This window comes from Cervus elaphus, chromosome 30 (assembly GCF_910594005.1).
Source record: "Cervus elaphus chromosome 30, mCerEla1.1, whole genome shotgun sequence".
In the NCBI taxonomy this organism is placed as follows: domain Eukaryota; kingdom Metazoa; phylum Chordata; class Mammalia; order Artiodactyla; family Cervidae; genus Cervus; species Cervus elaphus.
In genome coordinates this window covers 18663914-18675304 of record NC_057844.1, presented here as the reverse complement: position 1 = coordinate 18675304, position 11391 = coordinate 18663914, and the positions used below count along the sequence as shown (strand labels likewise).

At 43.7% G+C, this 11391-nt stretch overlaps 1 protein-coding gene across 1 annotated transcript; it reads right to left on the bottom strand.

The window, feature by feature from the left end:
* Window positions 1-851: 851 nt before the first annotated feature.
* Window positions 852-8713, bottom strand: NUDT15 (nudix hydrolase 15). The gene is made up of 3 exons (XM_043892264.1): window positions 8543-8713; window positions 4697-4893; window positions 852-2549 (listed from the first exon to the last, which is right to left on the bottom strand). The coding sequence occupies exons 1-3, from the start codon at window positions 8698-8700 to the stop codon at window positions 2389-2391; spliced, it is 516 nt and encodes a 171-aa protein (XP_043748199.1). The 5' UTR covers window positions 8701-8713; the 3' UTR covers window positions 852-2388.
* Between the last annotated feature and the right edge of the window lie 2678 nt (window positions 8714-11391).

Genomic DNA, 11391 nt, shown 5'->3' with positions numbered 1-11391 from the left:
TAATACATATCTAAATCACTTTGGTATATACCTGAAACTAACACAACACTGTAAACAACTATAGTTCATAAAAAAAAAATACTGAGGCCCTAAAGAGTTTTTATAGAATGTTATCTAGTAATAATATCATACTAGGAATTAAAACTGATAAATTTTAAGAATTATTTATTTACAAATAACAAAAACCCATAACACAAAACTGTTACATGTTAACATAATTTTTATAAAAAATATAGATGTTTTTCTTAAAAAAAAAAAGTGAGAAGCATGGCATTGTTTTACATTTTTGACAATTTCTTCCACATCTAGCTTACTAGGAGAGAGCTAGATTTTCGTATCTGCTTTGCTCTACTAGAGTAACCTATAACATGCAGTCTCTGGAAAACTCTGTACACTCAGCAAAGAATGAGGATGTGACAAAACAGACTGACCCTGAGGACACTTGAAAGGGCCTTGAGGAGTCTCCAGGCCATACTGAGAACTGCTGCCCTAGTCTAGTCACATTTCACATACAAGGAAGTTGAATCTCAAGAAGAGAGATCAACTGAGATCCAAAATGGTAAGGCCTGTTAACAATGGGATACAGATCCTGGATGGTTTAACTCACTTCCCTAGGTTTACATTCCCAATCAGAAATACACCCTAATGACCTGTCCTGCCTGCTCTAGTTGTAGGAACTGTCAAAATATATTAACAACAACAACAAAAAACGAGGAGAGGAAGAGCAACAAATGTGATAAATTCTCTGTTAGCACTTGAATTAGGATCTCTACTAGAAGTGAAACACTAAGACAAGTTCTACTGCACTCTCCTCCACACACACTGGTAATGACACATCAATACCAGAGAGATACAGAAAGCGGAATTACCATTTATAACATCACCAATTATCACATTTTCTGAATCTGAAACACAATTCATGACACAATCTGAAAATTTTTCACAAGTACTGAATGAAAAGGTATTGCATATATTGAGACTACAAATAAATTGGCCATCATGTGGGACTTCTCAGGTAAAATGGAGTTGTTTTGAAATTAGATATTTTTCACTCTTTAACAGGACCTTATTTTGCCTTTTATGTATTGGGTTGACCTAAAAGTTCTTTCGGTTTTTAAGCAAAAATAAAAAACACATTTTTCACTTTCACCAAGAACTGAACTGAACAACGTATTCACCATTTTGTTCCACTACCTTCTGCCATTTTTCAGGCAACTTCATAATTCCATCTTCCCAAAACTTTTTATCTTTTTGAGCAAAGAACTGTTCCAGGTGCCTTTTGCAGTCTTCCAGGGAACTGAAATTTTTTCCATTGAGAGAATTTTGTAAAGACCGAAATAAATGAAAATCTGAAGGTGCAATGTCTGGGGAATATGGTGGAGGAATCAGAACTTCCCAGCCAAGCTGTAACAATTTTTGTCTGGTCATCACAGAAACGTGTGGCCTTGCGTTATCCTGATGGAAGATTATGCATTTTCTGTCGACTGACTCTGGACGCTTCTCACTGAGGGCTGCTTTCAGCTGGTCTAACTGGGAGCAGTACTTCTTGGAATTGATTGACTGGTTTTCTGGAAGGAGCTCATAATAGAGGACTCCCATCCAATCCCACCATATACACAACATCACCCTCTTTGGATGAAGACCGTCCTTTGGTGTGGCTGGCGGTGGTTCATTTCGCTTGTCCCATGATCTCTTCCGTTCCACATTATTGAACAGTATCCATTTCTCATTGCCTGTCACAATTTGCTTTAAAAACGGAACACTTTTGTTACGTTTCAGTAGAGAATCACATGTGGAAATACGATCAAGAAGGTTTTTCTGGCTTAACTTAAGTGGAACCCAAACATCAAAGCGATTAACATAACCAAGCTGGTGCAAATGGTTTTCAACGCTCGATTTTGATATTTTGAGTATGTCGGCTATCTCTCGTGTGGTATAATGTTGATTGCTCTCAATTAATGTCTCAATTTGATTGCTATCCACTTCAACTGGTCTACCTGACCGTGGAGCATCATACAGAGAGAAATCTCCAGCACGAAACTTTGCAAACCACTTTTGACATGTCCGTTCAGTCACAGCACCTTCTCCATACTCTGCACAAATCTTTTTTTTTGTATCCGTTGCATTTTTACCTTTCTTGAAATAATCAAGCATAATATGCCGAAATTGTTGCTTTTTTTCTTCCATTTTCAATATTAAAATGGCTACCCCCAAATTCACCAATTTTGATAAGTTTCTTTTAAAAAATGCACATTGCTGTGACAGGTGTCACAATACAATCTTACAAAATGGTTTCAAATGAAGTTAGAGACAACTCAGCATGACTGTAGTCAGCCTACAAAAACCTAAGTGAACTTTTTGGCCAATCCATTAGAAAAAAAAAACAACTCAGTGAATCTCCTTGTTCACCTCTAGGTGACTTCCTTTATATCCTACCAGATGATCCAAATCTTCTTTAAAAGGATCGTAGCCTTGTTCCTTTAAACAACGTAGTGCCCAGAAAAGCTGGTCCAGGGGAGGAAATTCTTCCCAAGGAACCCACTCCCAACCTAGAAAAGAAAGATATTAAAGCAATTTCTTCAGTTGAAAGCAAACAAAGCATATTCATTTTGGCTAGTTAACCTGTACTAAGAAAAATTAATTTTAAAAGTGATTTGCTACTAATAAAACAAAGTGCAAGAGTGATGCTACACATTAGCTTGGCTATACGAACATAATTTTCAGTGGCTCAGCAGTAAAGAATCTGCCTGTGATGCAGGGTATGTGGCAGGAGCTGTGGGTCAGGCAGATTCCCTGGAGGAGGGCACGGCAACCCACTCCAGTATTCTTGCCTGGATAATCTCATGAACACAGGAGCCTGGCGGGCTACAGTCCGTGGGGTCACAGAGAGACATGACTGAGCATGCACAGATGCACAGGTAAATGTTTAAATATTATGATATTAACAACAAAAATACAATGATTATTAAGAACGCTATGTTCTAAATTAGTTTATGATTACATGTATATATCTATGTGTAATTACTGTTTCTTCCATTAAGCATTTCTCTGCCTATAAAATACAGATATGTAGTTTCAGTCTGGGAAGGCAGGGGACAAAGAATCCATGAACTTGGAACATGTTCTGGAAGGGCTGATCAGTACCTGTGACCACACAGTATGGGGGGTAGTGGGGAGGAGAGGTGGTGGAGGAAGAGGGGAGGTACACACTAACCATGTGTTGCAAGATGCTCAATTAACTGAGTCTCCAGAGACCTGAAGTAGCGTCTACCCTGCCTCTTAGAGAAGGAAGCATCTGGACAATCCCTCTAATTATAATCTGATGGCTGGAGGAAGGATGCGGTGACTGGAAGCCTGAAGCAGGCTGTTCAGATCCAGGGCCTGCTGAACACGGGGCAGAGTCTGCATGCCTGTGTTATGAATAAAACAAAGACCCCCGAGCCTCTTGTACCATGGCCAGGTATCAGCTCCCCTAGTGAATTTGGTACAATCCTGCCTTCCCATTCTTAAGGCAGGAATGTTTTCTTGTACCCTAGGCCAGCTGAAGGCCTTTGGATCCTTCTTATGTTTTTCTTCATGTGATATCATGAAAGAAGAAATATGTATTTGGTCTTCACCCCTGTTTCAGGAGGTGGGTACAGACCAGAAAGACAGAGGCATGACGACAGTTGGACTTTCAGCCCACCGCTTACCCCTGCTCCACCTTAGCGGTGGGGCGGGGCTGGAGGTGTGAGTTAACCAATGGGCAATGGTTTACTCAGTCACAATGATAATAATCCCATCACATAATGATCCTTCATAAAAACTCCACACAACTGGGTTCAGAAAGCTTCAGAGTTGAACACGTCAAGCTGCTGGGAGGGTGGCGCATCCATGCCCCCTCCCCCATACCTTGCCGAGTTGTTTAAACCCCGTCTGACTCTTCTGCGACCCCATGGGCTGTAGCCCATCAGGCTCCTCTGTCCATGGGATTCTCCAGGCAAGAGTACTGGAGTGGGCTGCCATTTCTTCCTCCAGGGGATCTTCCCGACCCACAGATCGAACCCCATCTCCTGCACTGGCAGGTGGATTCTTTACCTCTGAGCCAGCAGGGAAGCCCCAGGAACAAGGTGTAGTACATGGTAAATAAAAGGAAATCAATTACTGTCATTAAAGCTGTCAGAGCACTCAATTCAACACAGAAGGTAACAGATTAGGTGTTTTGCAAGTTAATCATTTTTTATAAAAGAAAGTTCTCTCTCTTGCACAGGTGAGAAAACTGAGGAAGGCACATTAAATGTTTTGCTTTAAAAATCACAGTTTGAAACAAAATCAAACACTAGAAATAAAACTAACACTGAGTACTTACTGTGTTCATTAGGATGGGCCCACTGTAGGTAATAACTCATTTCAAACTTACAACAACCCATCTGAAGTAGCTACTATTATAACAAATGAGAAAAGAGGCCCAGAGACCTAAGTAACTTGGCTCGAGGTCACAAACCTCTTAGTGGAAGAACCAGGATGCAAACCAAGCAGTCTGGCTCTAGAACCATTCTCTTTCCTGTTCTATCCTTATATCTTCAGAACTTAAGTAGATTTAAATTCTAATGAAAGTATAATTACATTCTAACTCTCTTCATATGGTGACATAAAGTAATCTTCCTTCAGACACATGCTCTTGTAGAAAATGCATTATTGTATATAATTCTCTTACTTTCATTCTTTTCAGGCTCTACATTCTTTGGTTCTGAATCATGAGTCAGGTCTACCTCTCCTTTCATTAAAATAGTGACATAATGGTAATTCTCTTTCTCAATGAAAGAATTCACAACCGAGGCAAAGCGAACATTTTTCAGGTGAAGAGCTGCTTCTTCCAAGGTTTCCCTTTGAGCACATTCTTCCCAGCTTTCCCTGGAAAAGAGAAACACACCACCATATTCAATTCTATTTATTCATTTTTTTTTTTAAAAGCCATGAAATTCCTGGCTAGAAATTTCCAGTGTAACCCCAAAAGAGCTGTAATTGATTCATGCTTTAAAACAATAAATCAACAAACCTCCTTGGACACTGTTTATCCTATATCTAGTTCTCTGAAGACCAAAAGGACTTCATATTGAACAACAAAAAATGAACATTTAGCCAATTCAGCACTAGTTCACTTACCTGGAAGCAGCATGCAACCAGGAGGTAGTCTGATATATCAGTTAAGAGCACAGGCTTCGTAGTTAACTAGACCTAGGTTTTGAGTTCAAAGTTCATTACTTTCCACCTTAGATAAGTAAAAAGATAATGCTACTTTCTCACAGGCTTGTAAGTGTATCAAGAAGTGAGTAAAGTCTTTTCCAGGTGGTTCAGAATTTCAGTTTGTGCCTCAAACTTGAGAACAAAAGGCATTCACAAAAATTAAAATACACTGATTAGTTCACCTTCAACATATGATTGATAATAACTAGATATTGACAGGAACTGATACTCTAAAAGTTACAAAAACCTGCATATAAATTAAAACATTTCACTGTACAGTTTTCATATATGAAACAGGATTAAAAATATATAGTATCTCCCTTTAGAAATGGTTCCAAATGGAATTTTATAGTAGATAAAGTATGTATCAAATGAAAACAAGTATGAAAAGAAATCTGTGTGATACAGTTTTTCTAAAAGTCATTTCATATGCCTTCTAGATTAAATTTCCTTGTATTTATGAAGCACTTTAGTATGTGAGATATTCAGCAAAAAAGAATACTGTTTCTCTATCTTTTCTACCTTGACTATTTCTCTAATTATCTAATCTACCCTCACTCTACCCATAAGACAGACAGATCTTTGGGAAGGGAGGAGAGTTGTGAGTTTTCTGGCTGTAGGAATGTTCCCTTTCTTCCTGATGGGGGGGGGGGGCAGCTCCGCCCCCAAACCAACTGAGAGGTGCTCCAAGAGAAATAAACGGCCACGGAGACTGGGTGTGACTCTCAGCAAGGCACCGCTGTGTCACCCCCAGTCAAAGGGCTCAGCTGTGGGGGCACACAGGGCTGCCTCGTGCCTCGGAGCAGAGCAACAGCAGGGAACAAGTTCTGGGGGAGTCTGAAGTGCGCCCCGTGGTGGCAGGGATGCACGTGAACACAACGCTCACCCCCACTTTAAGCATTTGGAAGGTAGGAGACTGGCGATAGGAGCCCACGATGGCTGAGCAGAGAAAATGAGTGGCAGTGAAAGCAACATGTTTTCTCCGGGCCAGGCAGATGCTGTGAGACTACTGGGGACCCAGCAGAAAGAAAACGGACCGTGGTGTGCTAACACCAGGAGCTGGCGGCCAGCATCATAAGAAGTTTTTGGTCACCTGTGTCGGGGAACCGTGCAGTGCAGAAATCCTTGTAGGACTGGAGGACTTCCAACCAGCCATCAAACACACCCTCAGAAAGAGCGCACACGTGAATACTGCACCCAGAGGGCACATGGAACACAGAGAAAGAAATCAGAAACAGGGAGAAGAGGAGGAGGCAGAGAGCGTGCAAAACATGGGCCCGCACCTCCTCTCCCCACCACAAAGGAAATACAAACGCCTGGAAGAGAACCAGAACACCAAAATACTACTTTTATTTTTCTTTTTTAATTTTTACGATGTTGTGTTGGTTTCTGCCACACAACAAAGCAATCAGCCATAATTGTACATCCCCCTCCCTCCATCCAGTTGATGGTGGGACAGGCTGAGACCCTTATGTCTCCTCTCCTCTGTACCCGGCAGAACACAAAGAAACAACGAGGGACCAGAAATAACTAGACCCATGCACAGCTGGCACAAACTATGAACAAGATTCAAAAACCCAACTGCCACTTGTGAGCTGCCAGGAGCAAAAGCAGGGTACCTCACATGAGCTCTGCACCCAGCACCATCAAGGGGTGTGCTTGTCCGTGCAATTTGATTTTTAATCTAGTAATTTTATTAAGTGATAGCTTGCTGCAGCTGCTAAGTCGCTTCAGTTGTGTCTGACTCTGTGCGACCCTATGGACTGTAGCCCGCCAGGCTCCCCTTGTCCATAGGATTCTCCAGGCAAGAATACTGGAGTGGGTTGCCATTTCCTCCTTCATGGGATCTTCCCGACCTGCTTCTGTTATAGCTCCTGCATAGGCAGGCGGGTTCTTCACCACTAGTGGCACCCGGGAAGTCCTAATCACATGCAATATATGCCCTCTCTTTTACCTAAATTGGTACAAAACAGTAAAAACACATTTTCAAGCCAGTTGCAAAAAATGCTGGGCTGGATATCACAGACAGATTCTTTACCACTGCGCCACCTGGGAAGCTCCTTGAACGTTTCTGTTTCTGATGCTGTTTATCTGCTACAGACGTCATCCCTATTCTCACTTTGAGATAGGATGGGACCCTTTCCCCGGGTGCTTGCACCTGGAGAAGGTAGAGACTAAAAATAATGCATGCACAGTTGGGGCAATTAAAGTGAAAGTGAAGTCGCTCAGTCGTGTCCGACTCTTAGCGACCCCATGGACTGCAGCCTACCAGGCTCCTCCGTCCATGGGATTTTCCAGGCAAGAGTACTGGAGTGGGGTGCCATTGCCTTCTCCGGGGGCAATTAAAGACTAACTACAAAAAAGGCCACAAACCTACAGCCATTTGTGAGTTGCTGAGAGCGAAGCAGGGTTACCAGGCATGATTTCCACACACAGAACCACCAAAGGAGCAGGCAGACCACCTAAGATGCACCTGCTGCCCAACCCGCAGATCCATGCCTACGCCCCACTCCATTTAGGAACCAGCTCACCACCACCTCTCGCTCCAGGAGAGCGAGCAAGGGCACCTGTTTCTCGTTCTCGCTCCCTCTCTCCGGCTACAGCAGGAGCCCCGACAAAGCTCTGCCTAAATTCCTCCTCTGGCATCTTACCAATTTCTATCGATTAAAGAGTCCAAGAGCCCGGGTGAACCCACCTTCTAGGTCAATCTCAGCCTCTCTTCACCCTTGTGTAGAACTAAACTTTCTCTGTCGGTCTGACACCTCAGAACTAAACTTTCTCTTTCAGTCTGACACCTCAGTTCACAGAAAGTCAAAGCAGAGAGGGAGACCTTAGGGAGTGCTTCGGCGATTTCCTCGTTTTAACGAGGGAGGCACAGAGGCCAAGGGTTTCCGTCAACCATTCCCTTGGTTGGAGCGTTACAAGACTTAACGGGAGCAGGAAAATAACATACCGCCTGCGTTTAAATCGCCAGCAAACCGCGCAAACATCTGAAGGGACAACTACACACTACTCGAGGCCTGTAAATACGCACTTCCGGCCTTTCAAGCGCAAGCAGCAGGAAAAGACAAGTCACAACGCCCAGCCACGTCAGGGCGAGAGAGGAGCTGACCCCTCGAGGAAAGCTCGCAGGCGGACGTGGCGACTTCTGCGCCCGCCTCGCCCAGAGCAGCGCCCCCTGCCGGCCTCGGGCGAGAAAGACAAACGCGCGAGAAAGGACGCAGCGTCAGCGTGCACGCACGTACGGAAGCACGCAGGAGGGGATGTCGTCCTCTGCGCGCCCGTTTCGTTTTCCGTCAGCCAGGCAACTGCTTACCCGAACTCCAAGTGGCCCCCGGGAAGTTGGAAACTGCCGGCTCCGAACGACCCTTTCCTCCTCCCCAGAAGGACGCAGCGAGGATGCCTGCCGCTGGTCACCACGACACCCACTCCGACCCCCGGGCGCCGCCCACGCGACTCCACGTTGGCCGTCATCGCGCGAGAGGACCAGGACGGCCGCGACGGGAAGTGACGTTCGGTTCGCCCCGCCCCCGCCGCTGCTGTCAATCAGCCTGAGCAGGTGAGGGCCTGCAAACCTGACCTCGGCGGTTTGCGTCTCTACGTCTCTGCTGCACTTACGGGTTTCAAATTGTGATGTTTGTTTTCTCCCAGGGGACTGCGCGGCCGGAGTTTTTTGTTTTAAAGAGTGCCGTTTACTGTGGATGTTTCAACGTTCATTATTTATCTACTCAGATTCCGCCACGCGCTTACCAGCCTCCTACTTTTTTTTTTTTTTATAAATCTCTGTGCCTTTGCAGATCTTTTTTTTTTTTTTTAATGAGCTTCACTACAGTTAACTCATGCTGTGCTTAGTCGCTCAGTCGTGTCCGACTCTTTGCGACCCCTGGCCTGTAGCCCTGCCCATGGGATTCTCCAGGGAAGAATACTGGAGTGGGTTGCCATGCCCTCCTCCAGGGGATCTTCCCAAGCCAGGGGTCGAACCCAGTCTCCCACACTGCAGACGGATCCTTTTTACCGTCTGAGCCACCACGGAAGCCCAAACTCATGCTACTGTATGTATCTCTAATCAGTGCAGTATCCGAGCAAGGATAAATAGTACAGAAACACCGTGATACAAGAGTATTAACAAATCATGGGAAGAAAGTTAAGGACTAATTAGTCAGTTATGCTGGGACGAATTAGTTACCTATTTACCTTTCCTGTTTGCATGGCATGCACCAACAAAAATAACCCAGCTGAATCAGATTTGTATGGTTTCTGGTTGGGGAGGATCTTTTTAAAATTTAAATTGTTTTAATTCTAAAATAATGTGCACATAATTTTAACAGGTGGTACAAAAAGTGGAAGAATAACCTTATTTTCTACTTCTGCTTCCATTCACTTTTAATTCTGAGCTGTTATTTCTGACACTTGCTTACATATTTTTAAGTAATATGCTTACAGTACATGTTATGGTAAATGAACTGATTAAACATTTTTAAAGCATCTCTCCTTCCACCCAGAAACTCAGCAGCCTTCACTGTATTGTGCGCAAGAAACATACTCCATGATATTTTCCCAAATAAAAATTGGCAACATATGAAAAGGAGACTATTGATATATCACGACTAAATGGGGTTATTTCCAGAAATACAAGTCTGGCTTAATATTTGAAAACTCAATGTAATTCACCATACTAAAAAAGGGAAAAAGGAAACAAATATAATCATCTTAATAGATGCAGGAAAAAATCTCATAAAATTCAGTACTCATTCAAGCAAATGGGAACCATTAAAAGGGTATCACTTACTGAACTATATGTTTAAAAATGGTTGAGGTGATAAATTTTATGTTATATGAGTTTTTTAAAAAAATATTTATTTATTTGGTTGTGGCAGCATGCAGGATCTTTTAGGTGTGGCAAGTGGGATCTAGTTCCTTGACCAGGGATTAAGCCTGGGTCCCCTGCGTTGGGATCTGGAGCCTTAACCATTGGACTACTAGGGAAGTCCCAGACATGATATTAAATAATAATAATAATAATAAATGCCGGCAGAACAATGTGACATACAAATGTGAAAAGAAAGAGCCTTGATCTGTATCTGGCACCATATCTACGAAGTCATACTTCTTAGGCTACCAGGGCTTCCCTGATAGTTCAGCTGGTAAAGAATCCCCCTGCAATGCAGGAGACCCTGGTTAGATTCCTGGGTCAGGAAGTTCCCCCCGGAGAAGGGAAAGGCTACCCACTCCTGTATACTTGGGCTTCCCTGGCAGCTCAGTCTGTAAAGAATCTGCTGCAATGCGGGAGACCGGGGTTCAATCCCTGGGTCGGGAAGATCCCCCGGAGAAGGAAATGGCAACCCACTCCAGTATTCTTGCCTGGAGAATCCCATCAACAGAGGAGCCTGGCGTGCTGCAGTTCGTGGGGTCGTAAAGAGTTGGACACGACTGGGCAACTAAGCACACATAACAAAATGGATTAGATCCACATAAAAACAGCTGAAGGTATAAACTTTCTAGAAGAAAATATAAGAGAAAATCTTTGTGATTTTGAGCTAGGCATAAACTTACTAGATGTGACACCAAAGACATGATCCATAAAAGAAAAATTGTTAATTTGGACTTCATCAAACTTTAAAATTTACTCTGTGAGACATTGCTATGGACTGAATTGTTATTTTCCCACAGACGTATATTGGAGGCTAGCCCCCTCAATTATCTGATTGTGGAGGCTTTCGGAGGCTTGGATTCCCTGGTAACTCAGATGGTAAAGAATCCACCTGCAATGCTGGAGATCTAGGTTCAACCCCAGGGTTAGGAAGATCCCCCGGAGAAGGAAATGGCAACCCATTCCAGTATTCTTGCCTGGAGAATCCCATGGACAGAGGAGTCTGGCAGGCTGCAGTCCATGGGGTTGAAAAAAGTCGGTACATGACTGAGTGACTGTCATTCACTCACTTAGGAGGCTTAGATGAGGTCATAAAGGTGGGATCCTCATGATGGGATTGACACCTTTATGTGGGGTATAAAGGGAGCGTGAGCCCGCTCGCCACACCGTGTGCAGACAGCCAGAAGGTGGCGCTCTGCAGGCCAGAAGGAGCTCTCACCAGATACGGACTCTGCTGGCGTCCTGACCTTGGACTTCTCAGGCTCCAGAATTGTGAGAAATAACTGTCTGCCGTT

Coding starts and splice junctions, on each gene's coding strand:
- NUDT15 (XM_043892264.1), bottom strand. CDS start 8,700: ATGACGGCCAACGTGGAGTCGCGTGGGCGGCGCCCGGGGGTCGGAGTG. Junction 4,894..8,542: donor GGGGGCCACTTGGAGTTCGG/GTAAGCAGTTGC, acceptor TCTCTTTTCCAG/GGAAAGCTGGGAAGAATGTG. Junction 2,550..4,696: donor AGAGCCTGAAAAGAATGAAA/GTAAGAGAATTA, acceptor TTTCTTTTCTAG/GTTGGGAGTGGGTTCCTTGG.